Source organism: Myotis lucifugus, unplaced genomic scaffold (genome assembly GCF_000147115.1).
Source record: "Myotis lucifugus unplaced genomic scaffold, Myoluc2.0 scaffold_501, whole genome shotgun sequence".
Lineage (NCBI taxonomy): Eukaryota > Metazoa > Chordata > Mammalia > Chiroptera > Vespertilionidae > Myotis > Myotis lucifugus.
In genome coordinates this window covers 560,176-571,137 of record NW_005871549.1, presented here as the reverse complement: position 1 = coordinate 571,137, position 10,962 = coordinate 560,176, and the positions used below count along the sequence as shown (strand labels likewise).

The 10,962-nt window shown below is 59.7% G+C and overlaps 1 protein-coding gene across 1 annotated transcript; it reads left to right on the top strand.

Annotated features, from left to right (window-relative positions):
• The first annotated feature begins 709 nt into the window (after positions 1-709).
• Positions 710-10,190, top strand: MTHFR (methylenetetrahydrofolate reductase). Its single transcript, XM_006103726.3, is given in 13 exon segments — positions 710-896; positions 1,160-1,405; positions 2,492-2,730; positions 3,396-3,506; positions 4,816-5,009; positions 5,697-5,947; positions 6,235-6,369; positions 6,557-6,737; positions 6,994-7,176; positions 8,027-8,128; positions 8,874-8,993; positions 9,378-9,440; positions 9,442-10,190. Coding segments are annotated over 13 exon segments (2,097 nt in total). The 5' UTR covers positions 710-786; the 3' UTR covers positions 9,604-10,190.
• Positions 10,191-10,962: the final 772 nt, after the last annotated feature.

The window sequence follows — 10,962 nt, the reverse complement described above, 5'->3', positions numbered from 1 at the left end:
ACTGGCACCATGCCCTTTGTTGGCCTGCCTGTGGTTGCCACTGTTGTCTCAGAGCTTGGGATGTGTGGCTGAGCAGTCACTATAATTAGTTTAACTGACCTCAGTGGTGTGTGTTAGTGGGGGTGTACCTGGAAGGCAGCCTTTGCTCTTTTAAAAAAACTTTTTTAAATTTATTGGGGTAACCATTGGCAGGTAAAGTTATACAGGTTTCAGGTGTACAGTTCTATAATACATCATCTGTACTTTGTATTGTGTCTTCATCACCCCAGTCAAAGTCTCCTTCCATCAGGTAGCCTTTATTCTGAGTTGGACATAACCTTAGCCCTCACTGAACTTGGTTCTGGCTACTTTTGGAACCCAGCCAATTATCAAGTTCTAACGCATGACCTAGTCTTTTTGGAGCAGCAGGAATTCAGGAGAAATCTGGCTGCTTTGTCAAGCCCTCGCCTCCTCCATCCTGCACACAAACTGTTCCAAGCAACAGGAGATGTCCCAGGCAGGACAGGATCAGCTGTTTCTTCTTTGGAGAGTGATCCAGTGACCCTGAACGTCTGTTGGCCTCATCTCCACCAACCCCCACAGTCTCTGGCCCTCCTTCTATCTGCCTACTACAGCTGGAGCCTCGGCCCTCCCCCTGCCCGGAGGCCTTGCCCCCGCCTCCCTCTCCCTTACGCAGGTCCCAGCTGTAGCTCTAAGCTCTTCCTCTGTCACTGCTCCGCCCATGAGAGAAACACCCGCAGGGGAAGTTTCCTGTTCCCAGCCCAGTCTGGGTCCAAGCTGGCAGAGATGGACCATCTAAAACCCGAGGTCCTCCCAGCCAGGCACTGCTGCCCCTCCCTGGGAATGCGGGCCCTGGAGGCTGGCCTCATGAGGTTCTCAGTGCCACCCTCCATCAGGTAGCGGCCACTGCGGATCCGAGGGCTGAAGGGGCATGTTTCTGTACGGGAGGGGGCTGTCATACACGGAGTCGGGCAGCAGCAGGGGGAGAAGCTTTGAGTGAGGCCGCGCAGTGGGTGGTAGCTGTGGCGTGTGAGCCAGCCGGCGGGGGGCCTTCTCACCCTGACCCTCCGTGGAAATGCAGCAACTGTCACTTGACCCTGCCTCTCTGGGGCTTGGCTGCCTGCCGGCTTCTGACGCCCCCTGCCCCCATCTCATGTAGCAGGAACTCGGCCATGGTGAACGAACCCAGAGGGAACGGCAGCCCCAACCCCTGCCTGGAGGGCAGCAGCAGCGGCATGGAGAGCCCCAAGGATAGTTCGAGATGTTCCTCGCCAGGGCTGGACCCTGAGCGGCACGAGAGACTCCGGGAGAAGATGAGGCGGAGGATGGAGTCCGGGGACAAGTGGTTCTCTCTGGAATTCTTCCCTCCTCGGACGGCGCAGGGTGCTGTCAATCTCATCTCGGGGTGAGTGGATGTGAGGTGACGGAGCAGGGCCAGGTGAGGGGGGGCGGGTGGAGAGAAGGGCCACTTTGCCTCGGCAGAAAGAGGCCACCAGAGGGGGCGGAAGAGTAAAGGCAGGGTCGGCCATTGGACCTACGGCTTCGCAGTTGTCAGAAAAAGTCCCCCCAAGCCTCTGGAGGGTTAGACACACTCCACATCGGGTTAAACATGTTGACTCTCAGCATTCTTTGGCAGCACGTCAAGCTGGATCAGGAGTGTAGTTTAGGAAATCACAAAGCAGCGTCTCGTAGAACATTTCCACAAGTTCGGCTTTTGGGTTGTGCCTCTTGGAATCTAGAAATGCCAACTGCATTACGTTAGCACTTTATGAATCACAGCTCCTTTTCTTAAAAGCTGGTGCTTTTTACCAGTTTCACTTCTCGTGTTTAGGTCCCAAGGCTTGAAGTTGAAGGCACGAGGATGTTTAAATGCCTCCTTAAATAGCTTGTGACACGGCGCGTGCACACACCCGTGCCTCCTTAGTCTGGTTCCTGGACTGTGGCCTCGCTCTGCAGCACTGCTTGCTGCACCCGGATCGGGGGGGAGGGGTAGCATGATAGAAACCTGTGTCTGCTGACCCTCTTCTCTCGTGTTCCTGGAATGAGGCCCTGCTTGCCGCCTTGAGCGTTCTCCAACCCTCGCCCGGTGAACTTAACTCACCCAATATAACAAATATGCCAGCACTGGAAAGTCTACAGTACTGCTTTCAAACAGCATGGTTATATTGTTATATATTACCTCCACAATAGTAATCCTGATGAAAGCAGCTCACCATGTACCAGGCACTGTTCTAAGAGCTGAGGAGCCATCTATCATAATAGTCTCATAGAGTTATGAAGTAGGTACTGTTCTCTGTCACATTGTAGAAATGAGGAAAAGGCGATTAATTTTCCCAAGGTCACACAGCTAATAAGTAGCAAAGTCAGGACATGAATGCGGGTCAGTCTGATTCCAGCTCCTGTGACGCTTCTCTAACTCCCGGACCCCACGGAAGGTGGCGAAGGGTGGTGTGCCCGCAGGAGTCCCCCTTCAGAAAGAAATTCCCAACAGGTTTGACCAGATGGGGGCAGGTGGCCCCCTCTTCATAGATGTGACCTGGCACTCAGCAGGAGAGCCTGGCTCGGACAAGGAGACCTCCTCCATGGCCATCGCCAGCGCTGCTGTCAACTACTGTGGCCTGGAGACCGTGCTGCACATGACCTGCTGCCGTCAGAGCCAGGAGGAGATCACCGGCCATCTGCACAAGGCCAAGCGGCTGGGCCTGAAGAACATCCTGGCACTGAGAGGAGGTGTGGAGCCCTGCCCAGTGGAGCCACCTCTTGAGCTCTTGACCCTGACATAGGCGTTCAGTCAGGAGTGCAACTGGTGCCTGATAACCCTCTGCCCTGGCTCCATAGCTTCATTGATCACTGGTTGCACCCAGATCTTGGCACAATGAAGGCTGCGGTTCTGGCACTTGTCCCGGGAGTGAAAGTAGCTGCTTGTGCCTCTGGCCAGTGTGGGAAGAGGGAGCCTGATGGGTGGGGTCGTGCGGCCTTGTGCTCCCCATTACAAGGGGGATGAGTAGAAGATTCTCCCAGGAGGGAAGAGCTCCAAGAGGGTAGGACAGCGAGCAGTGGGGTTGGTTGGGTGAGGCTAGGCACCCAGGTTTGGGGCGGGGGGGGCGGTCTCAGATGCTCCAAGCTAAGCTGAGAGCAGAAGCTGTCCCCTGCTCTACACTGCCAGCCCAGTGCCCACAGTCAGTGCTTGGTAAATGTCCGACCGGCTGGGCACTGTCTTCCCTCCCACTGCTTACCAAGTGCTACGCTAGCAAGAGGAGACACCAACTGGAATAGCACCAGGGCTCTGCCTTTGAGGAGCTCATGGTCCTGGGTGGAGGGGTAGGGAGAAGGCACAGAAAAACTAGCTGCAGATCAGTGAGCCTCAGTGACCATGACCTTCACCAACCCTGCAGACCCTGTAGGTGACCAGTGGGAGGAGGAGGAAGGCTGTTTCTGCTACGCCACAGACCTGGTGAAGCTCATCCGCAGCGAGTTTGGCGACTACTTTGACATCTGTGTGGCAGGTGAGTGGCGGGAGTGTCCCAGTGGGTGGGGACAGGCACAGAGAGCTCACCTGTAGTCAGTTCAGGGTGTGGTGACCCCCGTGCATTGCGGGCCTGAGCCTGTGCCAGAGGAGAGCGGGGCAGAGGTGGGTTAATGCCCTGACTCAACGTTCTATCATCCGCTCTCCGCCCAGGCTACCACCACCCCGAAGGTTTCGTTTCTCTGCCTTTTCATGTTCTTAGCCTGCTTCCTGGCCTGTTCTTCTTTAACACAAAAGAGGAGTGTTTATTAGGCAGCAGGGAATCGCAGAACCCAAGGTCAGGAAGCTGCACCAGGCCTCACTGGGTGCTAGAGCCAGGAGGCAGTCGGAAACCAAGGCTCCCCTGACCGGTGTGGCTCAGCTGGTTGAGTGTCGTCCTGTACAACAAAAGGTCACAGGTTCCATCCCTGGTCAGGGCACATGCTTGGGTCGGCCCCCGCTGAGTGAGCTCGGTCCTTTAGGCGAGTGGTCAGAGAGTTCCTGGAGCCAGCGAGGAGCCAGGGTCACCCGCTCCCGCCTCCCAGGCAGTTCCGATTCTGTCGTGTGTCCCTGGCATGTGGGTATCCCGGCTGCGCCCGTGTCCTCGTACCCCAGGAACCCCCTGCTTAGTGGGGCTGCTGGGTCCCTTGTCAGGCAGCCTCTGGCTGATCCTGGTTCTGCCATGAGAAGCATCAGAGAATATGAACTTGACCATGACGGCCCTTTGGCCACTTAGAAATCATTACTATATGCTCTTCATTCTTTTCTTCAAGCAGAACATCTGAGCTTTCTCCCCTTTTTCCTCATGTTACATGCTGGCTTTTCCCTTTCTTGGACCTCTGAGTAATTTCAATGTTTTATTTTTTGTGTGTGTGGTGGTTTTTTTTTTTTTAAGTAATTTTAATGTTAAAAGCGCTGCTTTAATCCAATGTGTAGAGTCCAGTGCAGTACAAGTGCTGCCCAACTGCTGAGCGGGGCATTTTCTCTCCTCCAGGGCCACCAAGCACAGGCTGGTTTACCTGGCTGGTTGCAAGGGACATGAGGCAGGACAGTGTGGGGTTTGGAGCAATCTGCTCCCACTTCTGGGAGGGTGGCTCTAAGCCACCGCTCACCAGACGTCACCTCCTGGGTGAGGGGGACATCAGCTGTGAGCCCAGCTCCTCACCGTGTCAACCCGGCCATGCGGTGGTGTTGGGAGGTCCGCGTCCGGACCCTGGAGGCAGAGAGCTGTGTTGCCAGCTCCCGGGGTTCCTCCTCCCTCACCTGGAGCAGGTGGAGCCGGCCTCTCCCGACTGCCGTCCCGTTGACAGGTTACCCCAAGGGCCACCCCGACGCCGAGAGCTTTGAGGACGACCTGCAGCACTTGAAGGAGAAGGTGTCTGCGGGAGCCGACTTCATCATCACCCAGCTTTTCTTCGAGGCTGACACCTTCTTCCACTTTGTTAAGGCTTGTTCCGCGATAGGCATCACCTGCCCCATCCTCCCCGGAATCTTCCCCATTCAGGTGAGGGGCCCGGGCGGGCTGGCGGACTCCTCCCACCCCCGGCCTCCCACAGGCCAGGGCCCGGGCTCAGACGCTCAGTTCGTGGTCAGGTTCTTGGACGCTCAGTGGATTTCCGGCCAGATGCCTCTGGCAGATGTCCTCTCACCACCCCATTTGGGTTACCTCCAGTTTCCCCCCGAAACCCAGCAACAGCACCTGACGGAGGGGCTTGTTGTACTTGGCTTACTGACAAGTGTCGCTACAAGGGATCATGATAACTCTCACCCTCAATTTTTATTAAATCAGTGTTTCCGAAACTCGGCTGTCATCAGAATCATTCGATAAGCTTTTTCAAAAGATGGACTTCAGATCCCATGCCTAGAAGTTCTGATTTAGTGGGTCTGAGGTGGGGCCTGGGAATGTGTACCTTACTTCTTAAGTCTTGCGGGTGATTCCGATGCCCCGGGAGGCTTGGGAACCACTGGACTAAAGGGCTGGCTCAGACCGACGGCAGGGATGCTCTGGGCAGCCGAGTCCCCTGCAGACTGGGAAAAGCAGGACCAGGCGAGGGTCCTTGTACAGTGTGGTCTGACTTTCCTGGGTCTGCGTCACACTGCAGTGGGCCCGGAGGCCTGGTAGGGAACAGAAGGTGAGAAGCAGAGTGAGAGACGGGTGGGACGAGGCTCCACAGCCCCCGTGTCCCAGCAGGGCTACCACTCCCTGCGGCAGCTCGTGAAGCTCTCCAAGCTGGAGGTGCCGCAGAAGATCAGGGACGTGATCGAGCCCATCAAGGACAACGACGAAGCCATCCGCAACTACGGCATCGACCAGGCCGTGAGCCTGTGCCAGGAGCTGCTGGCCAGTGGCCTGGTGCCGGGCCTGCACTTCTACACCCTCAACCGCAGTATGGCCACCACCAAGGTGCTGAAGCGCCTGGGCATGTGGGCCGAGGACCCCAGGTGAGGCCAGGGGCCCCGAGTTGAGGCCCGGGAGCCACAGAGGGAAGTCAGTGGTCAGGGAAGTCAGATGGAAGTCACAGGAGTCACAGCAAGAGTGCGCCCTAGCAGGGCTGGACGCCACGGGTGCAGGGCTTGTCCGTGCTGTGGCTGGAGGCACACGGGGTTCCAGCCTCCGTGGGAGGTCCGTGTGCACCTTGATGTTTACAAGTGAGATTGAAAGACCCAGCTCAGTGGGTCCTCTCCCTGAGGACCTGAGCCGGTCCCGTCCTGTCCCCAATCTCACCCAGGCGTCCCCTGCCCTGGGCTGTCAGTGCCCACCCCAAGCGCCGGGAGGAAGATGTGCGTCCCATCTTCTGGGCCTCCAGACCGAAGAGTTACATCTACCGCACCCAGGACTGGGACGAGTTCCCCAACGGCCGCTGGTGAGGCCGCAGACCGTCCTTTGCAAATGGGTCCTATGTCTTGGGAGGCAGGAGGCAGGAGTTGGCATGTTTCTCTGCCCTGGAGGGACTGGAGTCACAGAATGACCTCTGGTGTGTGGGACAGCGGTCCTCCTGTGAGGAGCCCGAGGTGAGGCTGTGCCCTGACCATGGGGCACGTCCTCTGCAGGGGCCATTCCTCCTCGCCAGCCTTCGGGGAGCTGAAGGACTACTACCTCTTCTACCTGACGAGCAAGGCCCCGAGGGAGGAGCTGCTGAAGATGTGGGGGGAGGAGCTGACCAGTGAAGAAAGTGTCTTTGAAGTCTTTGTCCACTACCTCTCGGGGGAGCCAAACCAGAGCGGCTGTCGAGTGAGTGGTGCTCGGTGGGGCCCCTGGTTACACCCCCGCCCGTCTCCCTGTGGCCTGCCCACCCTCAGCCTTCTCTCTCTGCTCTGGACGAGGCACCTCAGCCCAGGGAGAAGGGTGAGTTGGGAAGTCGCCAGCTGGGGGGCCTGGGAGGGGCTTACAGAGGCAGAGACAGGCTGGGTGTCTCGAGGGGCCCCCGAGAGGGAGGGGCCCAGAGTACCAGATCCGTGGTCAGCCCGGCCCGGCTCCCCCCTCCCAGGTCACTTGCCTGCCCTGGAATGACGAGCCCCTGGCGGCCGAGACCAGCCTGATGAAGGAGGAGCTGCTGCGTGTGAACCGGCAGGGCATCCTCACCATCAACTCCCAGCCCAACATCAACGGGAAGCCGTCCTCTGACCCGGTCGTGGGCTGGGGCCCCAGCGGGGGCTATGTCTTCCAGAAGGTGTGCAGGGGCCCAGGGCCGCCCCAGCTTGACTGGCCCCTAGGAGCCCCGGTGATGGGGACAGGAAGCTTCCTCTCTGGGCCCTTCACTGAGCAGCAGTGGACCTGGGTGGACGGGAGCTCCCGCTTTAGGTCAGGCCTGGGGGGGGGGGGGTCCCCTGACCGCTCCGAGCCTCCGCCTTCTCAGGTGGGACAGATCACCCCATGTTGTGGGGAGGAGGCGTGGCAAGGCACGTACAGCTTAGCAAGTGGGAGGAACAGGAAGCACTCGCTACCTCTCCCCTGGGTGGCTGGAGTGAGAGTTACACTCACACTGAACCCCTGGGCCCTGATTAGAACGACCCTGGTGTGAGGAGACCAGCTCTGCTGTTTATCACCAGTGGGCCCAGGTCCTCACCGGCCCAGGTCCTCACCTTCCCTGAACTTGCCTCATCTGGGAAATGGGGCTGAGAGGGCCCACCCTGCAGTATTACGGGCATTACGGCAAGTGACGGCGTAAGCCCAGCTCAATCTCTGATCCAGTTGGTGCCAGAGCAGCCACTAGAGTCATTGTCACCTCCAGTGAGGGGGCGGGTGGGAGGGGGCTGGCCTCCTCGCCATCTTTACGGTGGCTTCTCCGGGGGCCTCCCTGCCTAACGGGAGGCGGGCTGGCAGAGGTCCCGCAGACTGGCCAGCTGGGAAGTCTCACCACCTGCTCCAGACTCCATCCGGTGGCCACCACTAGTGCCCCTGTCTTCAGTGTCCCACACACCTGTGCGCGTGGGTCCTCCCTGGGGGCATCCGACCGGGATTGCTGAGCGCCGAGAAGGCGGCCAGCAGGGACCGGGGGTGACGGGCGCCTGCTCCCCCAGGCCTACTTGGAGTTCTTCACTTCCCGAGAGACGGTGGGGGCACTCCTGCAGGTGCTGAAGAAGTACGAGCAGCGGGTGAACTACCACATCGTGGACGTGAAGGTAGGCCAGCTCCACACACAGGTGCTCAGCGGGGCAGCTGCCAGCCGAGGTCACCCACGGTCACTCCCGCACTCAGCAGGCACTGGCCCCGGGCAGACGGAGCTCCCAGCCTAGTGAGCGAGGCCCGTCAGTGGATATTGGGACAGTTCAGTTCAGTAAGGATGCTGGGACCCAGGGGAGGGGCACTTAACCTGGGAGGTCACGGAGGCTTCTTGGAGGGTCCTCTGTGGCCTGAATCCTTCAGGACAAGGAGGGAAGGGCGTTCCTGGGGAAGGGCAGGGTGTGCAGAGGCAGCGTCTATAGCTAGTGGGTCACCGCCTGCTGCGGAGCGCGAGGCTAAAGTGTTGAGCAGGGGCTCAGGGGCCTCCATGGTCCCTGGAGGCAGGAGGGAGCCTTTCCAAGCAGTGCCGACTTGGCTCCGGGTGTTATTTTAGGCAGGTCACATCGGACGGCTGATGACGAATGGGCCCGGGAACACTAGAGTCAGAGGCCCTTGTCTGAGTAGCAAAGAGGCCCAGCTGGGCTAGACCCAAGGGAGCAGAGTGGAGAGGAAGCAGGCAGAACCGCTGGGTGTAGAGCTGATTGAAGCGAGAGAGGAGGAAGTGCTCGGTGTGGCCTCTAAGTCTCAGGCTCACAGAGCTGGGGGGAGGGGCGTGGGGAGAGTGTGGAGCAGAGAGCTGCCTGGGCAACCAGGGGGCTCTGGTTGGCTTTGTCCCGTCTGCTCCTACCTCCCCTCCCACCCCAGGGTGAAAACATCACCAATGCCCCCGAGCTGCAGCCCAACGCTGTCACTTGGGGCATCTTCCCTGGGCGAGAGATCATCCAGCCCACGGTGGTGGATCCTGTCAGCTTCATGTTCTGGAAGGTAAGGGGCTGGGAGCGGCCTGCCCTGCCCACTTGGAGCACCTGGCAGGCAGGATTGCTGGGTCCCCAGAGTGGCTGGAAGCCACGCCCCCAGGGTTGGCCAGCGAGGCCCTCCCTGCTGTACCCTGACTCTGAGCCACAGCGTATTTCTGGGCTGGGGAGTGGGAGGTGGCCCCGCAGTGGGCCTTGTCCTATTCCCGGGAAGGTCCTACTGGGCTGTGGCAGAGACTCTTGTGGCGCCGAGCACGGAGCCCTGACCCAAGGGCAGCCCTGTTCACCGTGCCTGTGTGGCTGTGTCTGCACCTGTGCGTCTCTGTGCCTGTCTGCACTTGTATGTCTGTGTGTGACTGCGCCTGCGCCTGTGCCTGTTCGTGTGCACGTACAGGATGAAGCCTTCGCCCTGTGGGTGAAGCAGTGGGGCAAGCTGTACGACGAGGAGTCTCCGTCCCCGTATGATCATCCAGTACATCCACGACAACTACTTCCTCGTCAACCTGGTAGACAACGAGTTTCCGCTGGACAACTGCCTGTGGCAGGTGGTAGAAGACACTTTTGAACTTCTCAACAGACCCGGAGCGAGAGGGGACAGGCTCCGTGACCCTGCACCCTGACATCCTTAGGCTCCTACACCCCCTCACATACAATGGCAGCCACGCTGGTGTGAGGCTCCGGGCTCTGGCTGGACCTGAGTCAGCCCCACGCGGGACCTGGTGTTCCCTGCTCGGCCGGGAGATTTTGCTCTTTTGTGGGGAGCACCTCCATCCCGCCCAGGACCACGGTGGGTGGACCACCATCCTCCCTGAGAAGGGGAGGAGACTGGTCATGGCTGACGGGGCCCTGGCACCAGGCAGCCTCTCAGAGCCAGCCTGAGACTGCCGGTGACCGTGCACTTGGGGCTATGGAAGACGGGCAAAGCACACACGGGCAGCAGGCACGCGTGGCATTGCCGACAGCTGTGGCAGAGTGAAGATGCTGCTCCCTTCTGCCTCCGAGACGTTGGCAGCTGAGCACTTCCTACTTGTAACTGAAGGGCAGACACTACCCTTGGCACCAGGCCCCCGGACGGGTCTGGGGCTGAAACCTAATAATACAAGCCGCCTCCTCCCTGGGGCCCGCTGGGCTTCACCTCCGCCATGCTGCTTTAGGGAGCAGTTGTCTCTATTCTGGTGGCGCCAGAGATAAAGTCCCTCTTCGGGGCTCAAGGTGTCTGATCTCTGTGCCTGGTGGAGCCTCCGCCTTCCCTTTTCTCCGCTGCCCCTTACCACCGAGGGCAAAGGCGAGGTCACATGAGGTCACTCGAGCAGGGCTTCTGTTTTCCTGGCTTAGTTTTCAGGCAGGACCTCCTCCTGCCAGCTGTTCCGCCCTCTGCGCATCCGGAATCTGTCTGCCTGGCACTGCTCCCCAGGAATCGGCCCTTAAGCTGCGCTGCCCAGGGTGGTGACTGGCAGGTGCACGTGGGCTCTTTTCAGTTCCCGTCCCTGCCTGAGCTTAAGGGGGTGGGGGTGGGGGCGTCCAAAGAGCAGCCTGTGGGCACATCCCCTCCATGTCCGTCCAGGCTGCTGGGAGCCAGAGAAGCAGCTGGGACCAAGAAGGCAGTTTATTGGCATTCAGAGCTCCCAGGGCTCTTCGGTGGGCTGAGCGCCCCGCGGCCGGCCAGTCTGCACTCCCTGGAAGGGGGTGGGGGCACAGTTCCTCCCTGGGAAGGCTGGGCTCCATTCTGATTTTCTGTCCATGGCAACAAGTCCCGGCTGCAGCGGGCCCCTGCTCCACCTCGAGTCCGCCACACGCAGGGGGTGCTCCCTGGGCTCGATGCCCACCTTACTCTGGGGTCTCAAGCTGCTGGTGGCTCCTCCTCAGGCCCCTGGCTGCCAGCTTCTGCTGCCACTTCTCAAAGGCCTGGAACCGGAGGGGAAGGAGAGGTTCTCCAGCTCCCTCCCGGGCCTGCGCTGTTTGTGCCCAGCTCCTTCCGT